Raw genomic sequence first — 21084 nt, 5'->3', positions numbered from 1 at the left:
TTACTGATAGAGTTATTTGGTGACTGTAAGACAAATGTGCTTGGGAAGAATGTCAGCAAGCAAGACTAGTTGGCAGGTTCAGCTAGAGATCCTGAGGTAATCAGAATGGTTTTGTACTGGCTCTGCTTTTCTTTCTTTTTTAGCCGCAAAATGTATATGTTTTATTGTGTATTCACCTGCTCAGAGTGCTGATAGATCTATTTTACAGAACTTCCTGTCTGACCTTGTTCTCTGTCTGATCTCCAGGCTTGCCCCTGATCCCTGACAACAGTCTGGCCATTGAGTGTGATAAGTCATATCACTGTGATCTGCTTCAGGTGAACAACAGTGCCTTACTGAAAACAGAACAAGGAACAGTACAGGGGAGAGGTCAAGCACACACGTGAATGTCACAGTCATTTGTTCTGCGATTCTACAAACACACTGAGAAGAATGAATCCAAACAGTGATACAGAAATCTGTCTCCAGTGTGGAGAAAAGAAATGTGGTAAGGGTCCCCAAAACCAGTCCATGTAGGCTGCAACCTGCAGCTGCTCCACAGGCTCAGAACATTGCTATCTGAACTGGAAACAACCCAAGCTCATTATTAAAAAGTCAATATTGTCCCAGATCTGTGGGGTAGGTCAGAGGAGATGGTGGGAAGGAAATACTTGAAAGTTATCAGCCTCTTGGAAGAAATCATCAACAGGGAACTTCAGAGCAAACAAGGGTTACTCAAGTTTCAGTCTTGATGGTATAGTATGCTAATTGTACCATACCTTAACAAATATGTTAAGTCTTAATTTTCAACAAGCCAAATGCAAGAGGAACTTAAGGATAAAACTTAAGGGAAGTTTTAATCCAACACTGGAATAAATGCATAGCTTTCTAGTATTTGAAGGGACTACTTACAAACAGGAAGGGAACTGAATTTTTATACAGTCTGATAGTGATAGGACAAGGGGAAATGGCTTTAAACTAAAACAGGGGAAATTATAGTTAGATGTTAGGAAGAAACTCTTCACTCACCAGGTGGTGATGTGCCAGCACAGGCTGCCTAGAGAAGCTGTGGGTGCCCTATCCCTGGAGGTTATCAAGGCTGGGTTGGATGGGGCCCTGGGCAGCCTGATCTGGTGGTTAGCAGCCCTGCTCATGACAGGGGCTTGGAACTGGTTGATCTTCAAGGTCCCCTCCAAGCTAAGGCACTCTATGATTCTATGAGTCAGAACCTGAGTTTCTTTGGGGCTGCTCTGATCTGCAGTGTTATTGTTCTGGTTTGCTAGTAAGCACATCAACATCTCTTTGGTCTATGACTATTGAAAGCACTGGGTATTTTTAAATAGTTTAATGTACCTTTGGCATTAGTCCTTCAGAGCCTCTTCATAAAGGATCAAGGGGAAGTAGATTTCTTCTCCCAGATCTTTAACTCAATTCCAAGCTGGTTGTGTTGAATAAAATGGGAAGAGGATGACCTACTTTACCAAGATCAGATCTTGCTCTGTACTTGACCTTTTTGCTAAAGTAAAAATTGAGACTGTCCTGAAGAAAAAATGCAAAAATCCAAAATCTTTTTCATGAAAATTTTCATGAAAAATGAAATCATAAACTAATTTGATAGATACTATTTGCTTTCATTCAAAGTACAGGACTCCATTCAGACTCTGCCTGCTTATGCACTGCCCAAGTGCATGTCCAGCTGGGAAAAACTAATGCTCTTCTTCCCAGTGAAGGAGCAGTCCTTGCACTGTAAAATTAACTGAACTTCCTGAAGGGACATTCCCATGTGGAAACAATATTCCCAAATGAGTGGAGTGAGCTGTGTTTTAGTCATCTTGTGTCCTTTCAGGTGACCTCATTTTTCATAAGCTGTATTGCTATGACCTCTACATTCCATCTGCACCTGCACCGCGGAATAAGGAGCAAATAGATGTTGACAACTTCATCAATGAGAAGATTGTTGAAGTCCTGGAGAAAGATGATTACTGCTGTTACCATGGCTGCAGGAATTTTGTTGGTGGAGATACCATCATACAGGCCATACAGAAACCCATGAAGATTATTCCAGTTACACTTATACCTGTCTACAAAGATCAGTACTCCCTAACTCTTTTAGACATGCTTATAACTGCAGATAAACTGAGGAGGATCATATTGCTCTTGTTTGATGCCACCCAAATTAAGTCCAATCTATGGCAATGTTGTTTTTCAGTAGAAGCAAAAGACCCCAAACTTTTGGATAAAATAAAGAAAACTATAGATCGTCATAGAGAACAGACATCATTGAGAAGGAAACAGATAGTGTCAAGAGAAATGGACACGGGTAAGATTATAAATCTTGTCATGTTCGACTGTTGGATTAATTTAATTTGGAGTTTATTTTGCATGGGAGACGGAGAGGGGGATGACAGCTTTGGAGAGAGGCAGTTTCAAATAGGAGAGGTTAAGGATTGTGAAGCAACACTGGTGCAAATTTCTGCCACGTGTACAGTATTCATCCAGGCTTCCTCCATGGATACAAGTTGGACCAACAGTTTGTTATATAGGTACCTCACTTCAGAGACGATTTTGACAGATCCCCTTACTTTAAAATGCCTAAAGCTATACCAGTCAGACCTCATAATGATATCAAACTATCTAATTTGAGTGCAGTTCTGTGCATATAAATGTTTTCTACATAGAAATGAAGGCAGAACAAGGACATGCTCTGTCTGGTGATGGAGATATATACATCCTGAGAGTGTTACCAAATAACACCTGTATCATTTATTTATGCTCTTCTGTCTCTGAAGTCTATCTCCTTGGTCACAAGAGAAAACACATTCTACTTAAAACTGAAGGGCCTCTAAGGCAACCTGAAATAACTACTTTATTTGACCTAAAATATCTTGTCTAAAGAATTCCAAGAAATCTCAGTGATTCAGTGAATTTTGTGTATCTTGAGAAGCCAGAATCTTTTCTTTCCAACAATATGAGTATCTCATTTATATTTCTAAAGAGCCAGGGGGATGTAGAATATTCAAGCCACTGCTCTGTAGGACTGATCATAACTTCCTAGCCATCAGTTTGGTATTCTGATAGAAGACACACTTCTTGTGGTAGATTTTCAGTGTCTGAATTTGTTTGGGGAATATACTCAGCAATAAAGCTCCTGAGATGTAGACATTCACTGAGTTGTGTATATGCATCCAGAAGTAAATATACGCATGGTGCCAGATAATAAACATTCATCACACATTAGCTAGCGTGCTTATTCCATAACAGATTAAACATGATTATACCTTATGATTATTTATATTCTGTTACATTCCAGAAAAGAGCTCTCCTTAACTTCCCCCTTTTCAGATTCTACATCATTCTTGTCCCTCCACTAGCAGAGACTGCAATTATTCATAGATTCATAGATTCTTAGATACATTAGGTTGGAAAGGACCTACAAGATCATCTAGTCCAACCATCCTCCTGTCACCACCCCTACCCACTGAACTACTAAATCAAATCCCTTAGCACCTCATCTAAACACTCCTTGAAGAGCTCTAGGGATGGTGCCTCAACCACCTCCCTAGGCAGGCCATTCCAGTGCCTGACCACTCTTTCAGAGAAAAATTTTTTATTAAAAAATTAATACCGCTATTTTAATGTATACACTTCTGCAGCATGTCTGCAGGATAACAGAGATGGATTTAGCCAACTAATGTCTCTGTGTTCTGTTTTTTATTACAGCTCCTTTCAGAACACCAGATGGATCAAGGAAATCATTCAGACCATGTTGCAGACATCCCTGCACCTCTTCCTCCAGCAACTCCTTCCTGACACAGAGAATGCTTCCCCACAGAGGTACTGCTCCTGCTCTCTGCTAATACTGTCCCAGCCATGGTGCTACCCAGCACATAATACTCCCACACAACAGTATCAGGGGGAATTTTATTGCAATAGATTCTAGGACATTTCAAATTCTGCACAAAAGTCTCCTGCCTTTGCATTTGTGCTTTTGATTTGCAAACCAATGGTCATGTTTATCTGCATCAGAGTAATTACTTGTAGATGATTCATATAAGCGCAATGCCTTCTGGTTAGTAAACACTGCAGTGGAGTTGAAAAGTGGGTTCTTAATGTATCAAGAGTTAAGCCAGAAGACTGTAAAGGAAAGACTTGGTGGGGAAAACAAGCATAAATTGTATGTGTCTTTCTTATATCATTGTGTACAGCTGATCGGTGAAACTAGGTGGGAGAGATGTTATAATTCAGCTTGAGTCTCATAGGATTATATAGTCTTAATGAGCAAGAATAAGCTAAAACTTGGACTGCTATTAATTCATGTGCAGCATTACTTCAACAATGCTATGAGCCAACTTCAGACCATTGCTGGTAGTAAGATGTCACCTATTCCAATTTATCTCCTCCAAGGGGACAGTAGATTAACCCCTTCATGAAAAACACAAGCCACGAGCAGGTTGTGACTACTGCACCATGTTCAGGATAAGTATATGGCTTTGTATTCAAGGAGATTTTTGAGGAGCAATGTGTGCAAGGTTTGGCCAGGATGTCTAATAGCATAGTGATGACTTACTTTCTTCCACACCTTTCAGACTTCTGGTAGCTTGTAAGTACATTCATTGCTATGTTCCTGGTAACATCCCAAATCATATCTTCCTCTCCATGGACAAGCACACTAATGGTCCCTGTAGATTGTGATTCATCATAGAAAATAGCTAAAATATCTGAGAGAGTTCCTAATGGTATGTTTATTTTTTCTATCCAGAAACTGAAGACATTGTGAAAGAAATGACCAATATATCCTTTCAAGAGATAGATAATTATTTTGTGAAATGCTGGGATGCTGGCAATGCATGGACCAGGCAGCGAATCTGTCAGGCTTTGGTCAAAAACATCAAGAGGGACTTTCTGACCTTCTGTAGGCTGTCAAACCTGGAGAGATTGGAGATGAAAGTGAGAAGTCTCATCCAATGCAATGGTTTTGCTTCTAGTCAGGAGCTCCACATTCAACTGGAGAAACTATACTGCTGGATTCTGGCAGCAATGTTTGTTCATGTCTCTACAATGAACAATGCAAAGCTGGATGCTCTGTTGAGAGGCATGGTCTTTACAAAATGCACAGACTCTTCAAAGGAGAGGAATTACAAGTATCTGTGCTTTAGCGCCTACCAGAAAATCAGAATGGCCATCTCCACTGCTGCAAAGAAAAAAAGACCCTGGCAAAATTCCATACAGAAACACCTGAAGCACCTGGAAAGTTTCCTTAACACGCTGGAGAAAAGAGTGAATTTTGCAAATGAGAGGATCCTGCAGTTCCGATACATCCAGAAGCAACTTCAGAGAGTACCCTGGATTATAAGACATATATTCATTCTTGTTCTTACTGAAAAGGTGAGTAACAAAGTGATCCCACTATCTTGCTATTCCTTTTATAACTCCTGACTTGTCCACCTCTCCTTGGTATGATGTTAATCTGTAAGCATCATATACAGGAGCGGGGAAAGAGACTTGATTTATGCATTTTTTTTTCTTAGTCAGATGTGCAGTCACTTAATATGAAAGAAGGCAAATGGCACCAACCAAGTTCACAGTAAACATGTACAAGTGGAGCGTAGTCAACTTCTGTCTGTATTTTCCAGGTGTTTGAAGCCAAACTGCTTGCTGTCAGCCAACCCTTCTTATTTCATGTGTGCACAAAGATGGGAAAAAAGCACTGGGAGATCTTTTTGGAAATCACAGAACGCCTCACTGAACATATCCAGGCCAGCCACACACAAGGTATGGAAATGCAGGACTCACTTGGGGTGTAGGACATGCCAGAAGTTACCATCGGCATCATGTTACAGGCAACAGATAAAAAAAAGCCACCTCTCCACTGATCACCACTACAAAAAGTCTCAGTCGTCTTACTTATTAGACTGTATGTCCAACTATTATTCCTTTTTAATCTATCCTTCACCACTGATCAGTGTAAATGAGAAAAACTATGGCAGTGACAAAAGTAAAACTTTTCAGGAGGAAGCAGGACTGGGCTTTCAGTTTCTTAGATAAAGCAGCTGAGATTTTCACTATCCAGTTTTCTTGAGCTGATTGCTTTTCTGACCATTGAACTGAGCCCTCTTCTACTAAGATAAATCTCTCCATAGAGCCATAAGCCAGCCCTGCAGTTGCTTACAGATATCCAACCTGACACAGCATTTACAAGATTATGGTGACTTGGCTTTACTTAGTCACTGCTAGAGCAGGTAAACAACATTTCTCCTCTCTTCCAATACCAAATCATTGTACCATTGTGCCACATTCTTTTTAAAAATTGAAATGTGTGGTTTTATGTCTCACTGAGGCTTCTAGCCTTTAGTGAGATATACTGGCTCCTCTGATACACATTAACAGATCACTTCTCTGTCACAGGGGCAGTAAGAGAATGCCTGGATCTGCTCCAGGGCCTGTGGGAATGGTGCATGCAAACTGCCTCTGAAGAGAAGAAGAGTTTGGCAACGATCATCCTTAATCACTCCTTCCATAAGCTGCTTTACCATTCCCTGAGTGAGGTGAGGCACTGTGTTGCACCCCTGCTCTTTGGTGAGGATGGCACATATACACCCATTGCTGAGCTGGGACACAAAGCGATCCCAGCAGACCCCTGCCACGTGGAGGCAGCTCTCCAGGAATGCCTGCAGGACGCCTTCCCTGAGCTGACCCTCAAGGGACAGATGAAGACAAATGGCAGTTTTATGTTTGTGCAAGGAGTCACACATGCAGGCAAAGCAAAGGTCTGCATAGCCAAGCAGCAGAGCCTGAATGATATCTTGCAGACAAATACCACTGAGAGTGACTGCGAAAGGTTTCAGGAGGTGATCCAAATAGTGGCTGTCTGTCAAGACAGGGAGTCCATTGCCAAACTGCAAATGTCCAGTGCCTATGGAGTGCCCCCACTATATGTGATTGAAGATGGGAATCCACTCTTGACTTTTCTGCAGGAGAAGAGGAATAAGCTCACCCTATCTGCTATGATAGGCATTTTGAAAGTTATTGCTCGAGCTGTCTGGTCGTGTCACCAGAAAAAGGTTTTGCTTTGCAGCATCACTCCAGCCAGCTTCATTGTGGTCAGAGGTGAGCAGCAAGGAACAGGAGCACCTCAACTCCGGGTCAAGCTGTCTGATTTCCTCCAGGCCAGGCTGACTCCCCCTGAGGATGAGAAAGACTACTCATCTAGTGACTGCCTTTATGAAACTATCAAATCTGTACAACTTAGAGGTACAAACACATAGAGATTGTTGTTTTTAGTGGGTTGCCATTCACTGAGCTTACTTCTGTGAATCTTTTCTTTACCCTGAGGTTTGGCATACTTGGGGAAATCAAGATTTGTTTGTCCTTCCCATATCTGTGAAGGCCTCAGAGAGCTGTGATAAATGCATGCTAAGACTATTATTGATATCAATGTGCAAAAAAACAAAAAACAAAAAACAAAAAAAAAAACAGGGAAGGGAAATTGAAGAAATCTCAAAAAGGGCTTGTTCTTACCCTGACTGCAGTTGAAACAACTGAATTTGTAGAATCATAGACTCATAGATTCATAGAATAGTTTGAGTTAGAAGGTACCCTTAAAAGCCATCTAGCCCAACTGCCCTGCAACGAACAGGGACACCTACATCTCCATCAGGTGCTTAGAGCCCTGTCTAACCTGACCTTGGATGTCCCCAGAGATGGGGCATCCACCACTTCTCAGGGCAACCTATGCCAGTGCCTCATGACCCTTACTGTAAAAAAACTTCTTCCTTATGTCCAATCTGTATCTATTCTCTTTTAGTTTGAAAGCAATTCAGGTGCTGGGATCTTGCGTTGCTCTCTTCCTGATCAGTTTTCAGCTCCAGCCATTCTGAAGTGGTTATGGCTGGGGCTGGCTGGCTCTTAGGAATTATTTATGCATGCATAGTACAAGTAAGCAATCAAAACTGCTCAGATAGCTTTAATCACGTGTTTCTAATAAGGAAATGGGTTTAACAAAAATAATCAGTTCACAAAGTGCATAAACATTCAGCCAGTTTCTGTAAACAGCACCCCTTGTGTCTTTTCCTGAGCAGTTACCATACAGACTGATGTTAGATCACTGAGTTGTCAGAAGTGATAGAAAGCTTGTTCTGTAAATGATCTTCATCAAAGATTAGGAGGAAAAAACTGTCCCAGAAAGTGACATGAGTATTTAGACTTTAAAGTCTTTCAGCTCTGAAATCTGAAGCAAAAGCATACCTCCTTCAGTTCCCCGTCCTGTTACTGGAGCCATGCAAGCCTGGTGGCCCAGGAATACACTGTAAGGGTGAGTGACTGTGTGGGTTCTGGCATGTATAATACAGGCTGAGCCATGCTATGGCCTTCTTCCAATTATGATACTATGAGAAACCCCTTTCTTCACACCCATCAGAACTTCTCTGAAACCTCCATCCTTCAATCAAATGTGGTTTCAATGTTTTTCTAAATTATTAGGGTGTGATAGGGACAGCCTCACACAGGCAGAATGAAATGTTTTCCATATTTTGCTTCTTTACCCTCCTTATGAGTAACTTGTATGCTGCCTAGTATCTGTTGCTAAGAGCAGTTTCACCTTTTATTTTATTGACCACATCCAGGTGCTGTGAGGGTGGTTACTGACATTTACAAAGAGTAATCTATATCCACAGTAAGGGTATGAGATTTCTGGTCATGGCCTTTGTCCTGAATTTCTTAACACAGGAGACAGAGAGGATCCACTGCCCATATACTTCAGTGCTCCTGAGTGCCTGCAGCATCATCTCTTCTCGGCTTTCTCTGATGTGTGGGCCACTGCTGCTACCTTTTATTCTGTTCTTCTGTATGGTGCACAAACATACTTTGAGCTCAGGCACTTGCCTGTGGCCAGATTCATAGGAGAGGTAAGTGGCTTTCACAGAGGATCAGAAAAACTTCACTTCTACCTAATGGGGGATGTTTTCTTCATGCCAGAGAGTGGTGAGTTTGCGGAGGGACACTAATAATGGGCCATGAATAGCAGCCATGAACAATAATTCAGCCTAACATGCTGAAGTTCGCACTGAATCTGATCTTTCAAACCTGTGGATCCCGTCAGCCATAAAAATAGACTGTACCTATCCGACTGGCTACACATCCACGTACAGGGTCTGGATAAGCTCAGTTTTCCACAAGGTAAATGGAGGAATTAAACTGTATTAGAGCTCTGTGAAAATCACTTGTATATGAGTATTGTCTCTGAACTGGCACGGGAGTAGGGTCCTACATCCATATGCTTGAAAGATCTATGGCTGTTGTGTTGTAAACTGAGAAAAAGAGAAGAAGAGTGGGAGCAACTAGGGTATAGAGGGATATAATTACAAACTGTAGGATGCTTTCAAAGATGAAGTCATCAGGGAAAGTGCTACGTGCAGTCAGAATAGCAATGGTTTACAAACACACTTGCAATGGGGAAGTGGAACAGAGGAGCATTTCAGTAGATCAAATTCTGCTCCATTATACTAGAGTTTTCCTGGAAACCAGTAGGTGACTCACATTTCAGTAACCTGTGATGTCACCTAGAGATAACAGCGATAACCACTGCCCAAGGCTCTTTTGCTTCTAAGTTAGGCTCAACTGCAGCCACTGACTGTAGATCTTTATCTTCGTCTTTTCTTCTCAGATCTGTAGTGGACACAGAGCACAAAGACCAGGCTCAATTCCTCTGAAACTATGGGACATAATAACCCCCAGTCTGGAGTATGATGAGCAAAAACGTACAACCATGGAGGTGCTGGTAGAGTGCATGGAAAGCTGTGGGAGTACCATGGGTATGGGAAACACTGTCACTGACAAGTCTCTTGATCAATATCACTGTCCTTTCATTTATTCTCCAGACTCTCTCTGTGATCCCTCCTCTTGCCAGCAAAACTCCAGGCTGGTGGTCTGAATCTCCTTGTGCTGAGACAAGCCAGGTCTGAGGAATTCAGACAGCAGTATGCCAGTTCCTGTCATCTTCCCAGCTCACTTACCCCTTCCAGAGTGATTGTAACAGTGACCAAGCAGACTGTTTAATGGGTTAAAAATGGTGTACGGTATAATATACTGACTGGAAGGGTCCCTATTCATTACTCTAGCTTTTGTTAGCAGCAGGAACTGGACTGAAGTCATCCATTTACACGGGTTGCTGAGAAGTCATTTATTTCCTGAGCTGCTCCTTGTCTGCAGAACTCTTTATTCACTTTTCAGTACATTATTGCTCACACACAAAAAGTCACAAACATGATGTGCAGGCTAACAGTGGTCTCATGTAGTTCTTCCCTCTTATTTATTTATTTTTTTAAAACTCTCCACTTTCTGCAACTTCAAGTTGATCTTTTCCCACCTTAATGATTATATTTAGTAGACATGATGGTGATGAGTTGACCTTAGTGGTATTTTCTAACCTTAATGATTCAAGATCCATTTCCAAAGAAATCTCAGCCACTGGGTGAACAATGCTCTACTTTTCCTGAAGCCTTGGCAGCAGATTCTGTGTTCTATCCATGCTAGAAGCACAGCAGTATAAAATAGCCACTGTCCCTTCTGTGGCTGAAGTGTATAGGTAACTCACTTCACTTACTACCTGTTAGATAAGTTGCAAATAATGCCCTGCTGCTAGGACACAGCATGAAGTTCATGACCACACTTCCTGCTATAGCTCAGCAGCGAGTGGGGCTGTACTGTTTGCTTGCCTCAGACAGTGCAGTCATGACAGCAAAGGGAGCTCCATTCCCGCCTCAGGGCCATGTACAAAGTCCAGTTTCTCTTTTCTTTTTGTAGGGCCAGATCTGGACAAGCTGCATGAGGTCATGAGTCAGTTCTCTCCCATCTGTGAAGAGGACATCATAAGGGTAATTGTCAAAGTTTTTCTCAGCATCGAGCACAGAGCATCTTGTGTGCTTTAAACACAGGCAAAACATCATGCCACACACTTGTTACATACTGTAAGTCCATGCCTTTAACAGTTTCAGATGGACTTCTGTATTTATGGGATGTATAGGAGTGTTGCCTTACATTCACCTGGCAATGCATTTGTTACACATTTAAGTGCCCATTTAGCAGATTGATAGTTGGCTCCATGGTTTCAGAGATGAAGATTTTTTTTTCAATTTTAACCTAAAAGCAATGGTTTTGCACAACTGAGATATATTTTAAGACTGTGTTAGTACGTCCATGTTGCAGCAGCAGCATTTTACTGAAGGCTTTGTGCTTGGGTAATGGAAGGCCATCTGTAGGCCTTCAGCTTCCAGGATCTCAGAGGGCAGTGAGGTACTGCACAGGCTGCCCAGAGAAGTTGTGGATGCCCCATACCTGGAGGCATTCAAGGCCAGACTCAGTGAGACCATGGGCAGCCTGATCTGGTGGCTGGCTGCCCTGCCCACAGCAGGGGGTTGGAACTAGACAATCTTTAAAGTCGACACCCCCCCCCCCCCCCCCCCAGGCTAAGTCATTCTATGATTTTATGATCAGCACTACTGAAAACTGACTTTATTGGCATCATTGCATCTGATAGGTTAATGAGGGCTACCTGATTGAAACTTGGGAGTAGATCTGTCTGCCTAGAAGAAAGTAAGCGGAGATAATAACTAAGATTATTTATGTTTCTTCTTCTTTTTGTTATACAGGGCTACCTGGACAGCAGAGGTATGAACTAGTTTTTTTCAGAGCACACGAGAGAAATGTCTGTGGCAAGAGCACTTTCTTAACAGGACTTGTGTCTCCAGGGAAAATCAACACATGTAATAGGAGGAGGATGCAGCAGGCTTTGCAAAATGCAGGTGCTGGAAGCTGGGAGATCTGAAGAGAACAGGGGCAGAGCAGGCTGGGCTGCACTTGTGTATGACACAGAAGTTTCAGGGATTTTGCTGTGATGTAACCAACAAACATGGGTTTATATTCAGATGTGCAAAATGATTCAAGGGATGGAACATCTCCCCTCCGAGGACAGGCTGAGAGAATAGTAGTCTTTCAGTATCTAAAAGAGGGCTGTAAGAAGGAAGGGGACAGGCCCTTTAGTAGAGTCTGTTGTGATAGGACAAGAGGAAAAAAATCTGACTAATGAGGGGAGATTTGGATTGGATATAAGGAAGACATTTTTTTACAATAAAGGTGGTGAGGCATTACAATAGATTGCTCAGAGAGCTGGTGGGTTCCCCACCCTTGGAGACATCCAAGGTAAGGCTGGACGAGGCTCTGAGCACACTATAAAATATGAGGCCCAATCTGGGCATTTCATTTAAGTAAGGAGCAACTGTTCTGGCATTTTTGCCTGTGTCTCAACATACAGCTGCTATATGTATGAGAAAAAATAGGCTTCCCTGTTGTTTTGTCATGTTGTTTCTTTAGGCAACTTCAAGAAGAGCGATTCAGCCAGCATACATACAGAGAAATGTGAAGACAGTGTTAAGAGAAAGGTTTGGTTTCAGAGTTATCTCTATCTGCTTTATCAACTGAAATACTTAAATCTTATGGTCAAATCATGTCAAGAGTCAATAGCTAGATACAGAATCCTGAGAAATTCAGATAGTAAGTAGGACTGGTTGTAGTTTTATCATCAGTGGCATTTTCTGAGGTCAGCCTGGCTTAATCTTCAAAGACTGTGCTAGCAGTCAAATAAGCAAAAATTGTGCTGCAGAAATTCTCAAGTCAAACTGCGTTAGTTTTTCATGGCCTCATCATTTATAGATATACATTTTAATGGGTGGAGTCAGTTTAAGCAGAGTTGAGGTAGTAAGGCAAAATCCTTGGAAATCTGGGAAAGAGATGTGTTGGAGGAGCATAATCATCTGTGGCTCTGATGTGGTACTTCTTAATGATTTTGTTCATTTGTTTTCGTATATCTCGGCCAAAGTTGGGCATTTCATTATGATTATTATTACATAAATAAACTGACAGATAAAAACTTCATGTAAAACTGGGTTTTCTATAAGTGATGTGTTTTGCTGAAGAAACAAGTGGTCATTTTTAACCAAACCTAGTTAGGCCAACAAAACTACAGAATACATTTTAGATATATGTTTCAGGTTATCCAAATTTTGGAGCAGTTCCAGTTAAAGCTAGAAAAGAAATCACGTTTCTTCCAAATAATAATTAGGTTAAATCACCAAACTGTTCTTTCAAACACAGCCATCACTCACAAATCCAATCAAACTGATACATTTGGTTAATGCATCTCTTATCTCCTACAAACTCTGTAACTTCACTGATTCCTTTGAAGGGAGTGGGATTTCAGTAAGCTTTGCTCCTTGTTTCCAAAATAAGTAAGATTCAAATTCTATCCTTTCCTCCGTAAAGAAGATTGCATCTTGCTGCTGGCATTGGCTGTTCTTTTGTCTCTCTCACAGGATGGCTGCTTGTGTGAGCTGGTGTCATTCAGGATGAACCATATCACCAAGATGGCCCTTTATGCACTGGAGCATGAGAATATACTACCAATAAAAGAAATCACACACTACTCCCCCATGAATACCTCTCTGGTGAGTGCTCTGTGTTGTCAAGTAAGTAGTGGCCATGGCCTGATTTCCTGTGCACAGAGCACAGTCCCCCTGGTGTGGGACCACTCTGTGTGCAGACCTGGGGGGAGATGAGAAAGAGGAGATGTGATGCAGATGAAGGGGTATTTTGGTTTTGTAAGGTCCGATTGGTAGGTTGGTGATGATATCCATCTCTAATCAGTCTGACTTGAAATCTGACATGATTCTTACACCCTTAATACTGTGGGTTTTCCATGGGTTGTGTCTTGGTTTGGAGGTAGCTTTGTGATTGCATTTAGATAGTCTGCTGTGCTCTGGGGAACATCAGGAGATTCAAGAAAAAGAAACTGTTCACAGCAAAATGAACCTGGTGACAGATTCAGTAAGTGCATTTCCTAGTGGCTGAGACCTCTCAAATTCCTGCTGTGGATGATGGTTCAGAGTGGGAGAGTATGATGGAAGCCTTTGTATGAAAGTGGTGGGGCAGTCTCTGGGAAATTATTTCTCATCCTTCTTCCTCATGGCCTGGTAAAAGGGGGTGTTCTGGCTCACCTCTACAGTATTTATAAGAGATTATGTGTAAGCACCTGCATGTGATTTTCCTCTTTGATAGTGTTTTACTGTTAACAGCACCAGGGTCTCCTCTTTACAAGTCAGCAAGTCATGGAGTTGTCTGCAGTTATTCCTGCTGCTCCAGTTTCCCTTGGAATCAGCCTGGAACTCAGACTCAGTGTTTCCAGGAGAAGGTCATGTGTTTGGCTAGACCAGTCTGATCACCTCGTGCAGTGATTTTTCAGTAATAAGTACATAGACATGGCTTTACATGGATGACTAAAAGGTCATTGTCATTTCTCATTCCATGGTTATCAGTGTAAAAACACTGAGTCATTTTGTGTAGATAACATTCCTGTTCCAGAGGTGGGTACAGATCTTTTTTTTTTTTTTTTTTAAACTCAGTGAACCACACTGATTCCTCATTATCAGAAATCACAAAATACTTTGCTAACATTTGCTGAAATTGTCCTCCAGGTACAGTCACACAGAGGACTCTTTATTTTATTTTTATTTTTATTTTCCAGCCATAGGAGAAACATCAGACCAGTATCCCAGCAGTGGGCTGTGGCCATAGGGTGCATGCAGAGACCAGCACAGGGCCTTCAGGTCTATCTAAGCTCTGTGACATGGGTGGTCTCAGGTGCAAGGTGTTGCCATCCAACTCTATCTCTAGGTGCATCTCTAAAACTTCACAAGTGCAGATTTCTGCTGCATAGTGACAAGTGTGCATGCATTTACATGAGGCAGAACTCTGGGGAGAATTAAGAGTAAGTTTGCACCTGTAAAGGAAGGCTGTGATTGCCCATCAAAGCAAAGCAATTAGATAAAGGTCATTTTTCTTCTCTCTGAAAACAGCGATGGAGATTTCAGTAAAGGGATATTCACAGCAATAACAGGGAGATACTAGTTATCTGTGTGCTTTTTGTTTTTCCTGTAAGCAAGGGCATGAAAGTGGAGCTTCACTGCAGAATGGTTTTCAGCCTGTTATCAGTAGATTCGTTTCTCTCTACTTACCTGACTTTCATAATCACCTGAGAACTAGACTGTAGCCTGTTCTTTTCCAGGGTTTTACCTGGTCAAGACTGAAGGTCAGTCCATGATCAAACCATGTTGAGGTCTTTCAGCAGACGATGAAAACATTGCTGGATAATTCCGTTCTTACTCCCATTTTAACCTGGAACAGTTCTTCTGAGTTCAGGACAAGTTCTGCAGTGTGGTAGAGCAAAGAGTATTTTGCCAAGAGATTTTCTTGGCACATTTCCTGGTGCCAGGATTTGTCATGTCTTGACCTGAGATCCCGCACAGTTCCTCTAGGCAGACTGAGGAATGAGACTGTTACCTTTGCAGACTTGCTGATGTTTACACTCTTCCCACGAGTGCTGAAATAACTGTGTAGCTGTAACCATGTGAAGCATTTCATGGTAATGGCTTTGTGGTACACTTTTGTGCATTTTCAGGAGCTAAGCAGCAGTGCAGAGCTGCTAACTTCCACTAAGGGACTGTAAAAAGTGTTCAGCAGTGCATTTAGCCACAGCAGGGACTGAATGAGCTCCATGGAAGTAAATGAAGAAGTAAACTAAGGGATGTTTTCCAGGAAATGGACCACAAGCTCTGAGTCAGAGACTGTCCCTGTTTGTGACTTCCTGGTCATTTGCAAGGTGGAGCCCTGGTAAAGCACTGCTGCAGAACTAGATGTGATTGCTGTGCTACTGCTTGTGGTGTCTGGGAGAGTGTGCTTCTGAAATCCTGTCTGTTAAGGGTGAGATAGTGTCTCCACAGTGCCTCACTGAATGCATCTTTCTGACTTAGTTCTGTTGCCCCTGCTTGTAGAACTGCAGGCTCTGCCCAGCCAGGGAGCCTCTGCACTGCATGTCTGAGTGCAGAGTGGGCAAACCATGCACACCTGGGGCAAAATGCAGCATCTTGCAATTCACACCTTGGAGGTAGGAAGCTGCTGGCTGGGAGGAGCACATACAGCAGCAGAGCTCAGCTTTGTGATAACTTGCTAGCAAGTACTTGCCTTTTGATGACACTTCCCCATTTTCTCATGTCATCCTTTTGCAGATCTCCATGCCTCTCCATGGCAATCCACAGTCCCTAATAGAAGTTGCTGCACATCTTGGCATGGATGACAACAAAGTTCTCACTTGCCTGGAGCAGGTTGCTTCTGCCATGGCATATCTTCATTCTAGGAGGATCATACACTGCGACCTACGATGCAGTTACATTTATGTTAATGCTGGACAGAGCTACCCAGAGGTATTTTCATTTTCTGCTGCTTTTCCTGCCTCAGCTTGGCCCACTGCTGCCTGCAAACACAATCCACTTCCACCCAGATCGATCCTTGCCCAAAGTGAGCCCTCAACAAATCAGTAGAAAAGTACACAAAGAGGGATACTAAGAAGCACAGCACTATAGTCATGGATGGCTCGTCACATGTTAAATAATCCAGTTTTTGGTAAAAAAAATAAATAAAATAGTCTGTTTTCTTAATCAGATGCTATTGCAATGAAGAAGGGCACCTCAGACAAAGATTCAGCATAAGCCAAGGCAAGTTTCAAGAGCAGAGGTGCCTAAATTGTTTTCTGGAGATTCTCAGTTCTGTCCTGTGAGAGACACTGTATAAAAAACTTATATTGACTGTCTTAACTTCCAAAAGGTTAATTCAGACAAATGTCATAGCCAGGTCAATCCCTTTTTATTCATTCTTGAATCAATTGGTGCCAATTGCCATCAATGTAATACAGAAGAACTGTCTAGCAATTCCCTCGTTTTAACCACTGAATTATTGCTGCTCTTTCTAAAAAGGGGATAAATGCTGTGAACTTAAATCTTCCCTCTCTCCTTTTGAAAGATGGTGGCAAAAGTTGGTCGCTGGGGAAGAGCAGTCTGTCTGCCCCATCCAGGGACAGATGAGAATCTCTTTGAGCCTTATGTGCACAAACTTATGCCAGCTGACTCAGCCAAATGGTAAGTACATTGTTATGTTTTATTTCCCCTCACTTTTCTGCCCATTTTCCCACTACAATCTCTGACCCATCCACCTACAGCTTTAGCACCAATTTGTCCTTCTCACATGGAAAAAGGGGAAAATGAGTGTTTTCTTTTAAAGATGTGTTTTTCATTTTCTGTGTTGTACTTGTCCAAACAGCAGAATGTAGTCCTCTTCAGAGAAACTGTCCTGTTGCCTTTTGTTCAGCTGGAAAATGTGCCAAAAATTGAATGTTTCCATAAACCTGAACATATATATATATATATAAAATACTACTGTGGCTTGTGCCTTAGCCATATGTCCCATGATACACCTTTTTCTCTCAATTCTTCTTCACTTAGACATCTAACCATAGCTACTAATGCTGAGTCTCAAATCTCTGAATCCACAGTGAAAGCCATGGACAACTCTGCTTTGCCTTGCCCCCTAAGTCTTTAACATACTGAAACAAATTGGGTGAATAATCTGTTCTTTTCCTCCCTAGGGCCGCCCCAGAGGTAAGAAATTATGGGTTCTTTTCCCGAGCATCAGACGTCTTTAGTTTTGGGATTGTGATGTGGGAAGCTTTAACAGCACATATGAGCCACCTGCACATGTTCAAGCCACTGAAACCTTTCCACTTATTGAACAGCAAGGAGGTAAGGATGGTAGGGGAATTTTGAGAGCCAATTCAGCCTTCTTGTAACTCAGGCATTGCTAGGGATGGGAAGACCCATTCTCCATTTCTTCTTTTTCATGTGTGAAAAGAAAAACCTCCTTCACCCCTAGTGCAGTTGTTGCTGTTTATCAGTAACTCATTATTTTCTCCATAATTCAGTAAATAGTTGGACTGAGATATATTCCACCATGCTGTTAGTATAGGACCTGTAATGCCAGTCATGAGATTCCCTTAACCAGGAAGTTATTTTACCCATAATCTTTTCTTCTCTTCTACATTTTCCTACATGAGAGCTATACTAGGCTTCACAGGAATCTTCCTCCTTCCCTGCTTACACATTTAACCCTGTGCTGAGGGCAGGAGACCTATCTAATGGCACTGTGGCTCTAAGTCCATTGGTTTGCTGGTACCCTCACCCCTTTTTTCACCATGACTTTTCAACCTGTTGGCTGAGTGTGGTGGCTGAGTATAGATCTCAGTGCTATTAAACACCTGCAGAGCTTTTTGGATATAAATTCCCTCTGCAGAGGGAAGAAATTGATTATTGCCCTCAATAATAAAAGGCTGCAGTGTAAACTCAAGCACACTGCTAAAGGATTTACGCAATAACTACGCAAAACCTCTTCTCGAGGAGCTATTTATTCCTACTAACTTCAGTTAACACATAAAAATTGCTCTTTGTTATACAATTATTATGCAGCACAGTGCGAGCTTTTCCCTTTTTACTGCTGGAATGATGGTGGTGGGGCCAAACTGCATCCAGGCACCAGTTTTCAGTAAGCAAACACAACACTGTTTTTTGTTCTCTGAATAAATGCAAACAGGTTCTAAAATTCACAGAGTTAAGAGATTTCAGCTTTCCAAAGTTCTCCAGACTGACTGAATGCATGAAATCCTGTTGGAATTACAATCCCACCCGGAGACCGGCATTTTTGGCCATACTCGAAGTGATCACAAAGGAAAAACAAGCTATTAGGTAATAATATCCACTTTAACCTTTTTTTTTTCTTTTCTTTTTTTCACAACCTTGTAACTGGATGTTCAGTTTCACTAATGAATAATTAGTTATATCCACAAGGGCTGCTTCTACCCAAGGGAAGGTTCACAGCCTTGAGAACATCTAACAGTGAACAGTGATGTTTTAGTTGGAATAGCTGTGTTGCTAAAGAGCTAATCTATACGGGAGAAGAAGGCTAGGAGGAAAAGGGAGACCATTGTATGCAAATCTCCTCCTGTACTTCAACAAGAACTGCCTGGGTAGGCTGTGTTAGAACCATCTAGAGAAGACTTCTGTATCTAACTAAGACCCAAAACTCTTCTGCACAATGCACTGTGGAAGAAGGATAAACGGGCCAGCACAGAGCAGTGCATTACCATGCTGACTGCTTGCAGTAGAGCAGGCTTATGGTTCCTCAGACAACTGGTGTGTTGTCTCACAAAATTCACTATTAGAGGAGGAGAGCAACAAGTGTTGAGCCTTACTTTCAGATACTTTGGTATAGATCTTGGTTGAGTAGGCCCTAGGCGTCAGGGAGGCCTGTGCTGACCAACCTGCACATCCCCAGAGCCTACTCATACATTTTGAAATCATAAAATCATAGAATCATTACAGGTGGAAAAGACCTCTAAGATAATCTAGTCCATCAACACATTACCACCGTGCTCACTAACCATGTCCCACAGTGCCATATCTATGTGTTTCTTGAACCTCCAGGGGCACTGACTTCACCACCTTATTGTGCAGCCTCTTCCAATGCATTATCACTTTCTGAGAAGATTTTTCCTGATATCCAGCCTAAACCTCTCTGGAGCAACTTCAGGCCATTATGTCTCATCCTTTCACTATGTACCTGGGAGAAGAAGTTGACCTCCATCTCACTACAACCTCCTTTCAGGGAGCTGTAGGGAGCAATACGGTCTCCCCTGAGCCTCCTCTTTTCCAGATTGAACAATCCCAAGATAAATCCAGACTAAAATACTTGGATGAAGGATTCTGAAATAATCTGCCCAAAATTTGTTCCAAATTCCTGTTCAGAGGAAGAAAAGTGAAAGGGGAGTTATTCATGCATCAGCAATATAATAATGTTAGTACTTTACTGCCAGAGGTGTTGTTTTGGAGCCACACCATTTACTCTGTTTGCCTTCATCAAATTCCCCAAGGCATGGAGATATGTCCTCTGCTTCCTAAGAAGTTTATATTGTTCTTTTAGTCTATGTACAAATAATATCAAACAGTAGAAAAACAGGTGCCTGCCTCCTCCACCTGCACACTCATCAGTTGCTGCAGAGAGGGAAGACACTCCCTTCCGCTGGGCAAACCCAACTTAGTACATCTCCAGTAGAGATGTTCCTCTCTGAAGGTGCAGGGCCAGCCAGGTCACCCCAGTAGCAGGATGTGGGTGTCACTTTTTCTCTCCTCTCTCCCAAGGAACTCGGAGGCCACCATGCTTGCAGCAGAGTCTGACAGCACTGACTCAGAAGACTACGACTCTGTCTACTTCAGGAGCGATGCCTCAAATGAGGACTCCTGCAGTCACATTTACAGTGTGGTTGCAGAGTCTGACCCTGGTATTCCACACTGCACCAGTGACATGTTGGACCCTCCTAATCTCCCCTGGGACCAGCCGCTAGAAGGGGATGATGTTTATTTCTCCAAGCAAGACAGATGGGGGGAGATGGTCAATGAGTTTGAGACAAAAAGAGGAATAGAGAGAAGTCTGGCTCCTATCAAGGAGACTGAGTGGTATGGTGATACTGGTATAAGCTGGAATGAAAAAAACAAACACGGGGAAAGCAGGAAGTTGGACCCCTGAGAATCCCAGCATGGCCAGTGTTCGCCAGTAGAGGACACTGTGATCTCATTACACTCAGAGCAGCCTAGCCCCATAATCCCTCGTGGGACGGAAAGTGTAAAACGGGAGGGCTGTTCCCTCCTGCCTCCTCCTGTTTTGCTCAGAAATGAACAGACTAGTCAAGCAGCTGTTGTACATCTCTCATAATAACACGGTGTTGGTTAACACTGGTTAATATTGGTAGCAGATCCTAACAGCCTTTCAGTGGGCTGCTTAATGATCATATTATTTCCAAACACTTTTCCAAACTAGTTCTCTGACAAGGAGAATACATTAGTGGCAGACAGAAGTCTGCCACCTCCATAAACTACCTCTGTGATTGTGCTGCAAAGTCTTTAATTTTGCTAAACACTTACTTAATTAAAAATAATTTTAACACATTATTGATGTTTGAGTACATGAACTTTGGAATAAAGCTGGGTGACTTTGCTTACTGAAACACCACTGTGATAACAAAGTGTTTGTTTGCTTGCTTTCCAATACGTATTGGATTTGGATGAAAACAGGAAAAAAATAAGAATAAAAATTACCTTCAGCTGGAGCTACAGTTCTGCC

The 21084-nt window shown here is 42.2% G+C and overlaps 1 protein-coding gene across 1 annotated transcript; it reads left to right on the top strand.

Annotated features, from left to right (window-relative positions):
- The first annotated feature begins 432 nt into the window (after positions 1-432).
- Positions 433-20490, top strand: LOC136055056 (uncharacterized). The gene is made up of 17 exons (XM_065746663.1): positions 433-487; positions 1826-2299; positions 3700-3813; positions 4739-5364; positions 5613-5751; positions 6385-7230; positions 8704-8882; positions 9641-9788; positions 10780-10850; positions 11625-11643; positions 12346-12413; positions 13344-13475; positions 16092-16286; positions 16882-16997; positions 17504-17657; positions 18502-18653; positions 20106-20490. The coding sequence occupies exons 1-17, from the start codon at positions 433-435 to the stop codon at positions 20488-20490; spliced, it is 3873 nt and encodes a 1290-aa protein (XP_065602735.1).
- Positions 20491-21084: the final 594 nt, after the last annotated feature.

Source organism: Cyrtonyx montezumae, unplaced genomic scaffold (assembly GCF_038088225.1).
Source record: "Cyrtonyx montezumae isolate F1298 unplaced genomic scaffold, pur_monq_1.0 scaffold_4, whole genome shotgun sequence".
NCBI lineage: Eukaryota > Metazoa > Chordata > Aves > Galliformes > Odontophoridae > Cyrtonyx > Cyrtonyx montezumae.
This window is presented reverse-complemented; position numbering and strand designations above follow the sequence as displayed.

What these genes read in the sequence shown, in the direction of transcription:
- LOC136055056 (XM_065746663.1), top strand. Translation starts at nt 433, where the DNA reads ATGAATCCAAACAGTGATACAGAAATCTGTCTCCAGTGTGGAGAAAAG. An exon ending in GTGTGGAGAAAAGAAATGTG is followed by an intron (nt 488 to 1,825) that starts GTAAGGGTCCCC and finishes GTGTCCTTTCAG; the next exon opens with GTGACCTCATTTTTCATAAG. An exon ending in TGGCCAGATTCATAGGAGAG is followed by an intron (nt 8,883 to 9,640) that starts GTAAGTGGCTTT and finishes TTTTCTTCTCAG; the next exon opens with ATCTGTAGTGGACACAGAGC.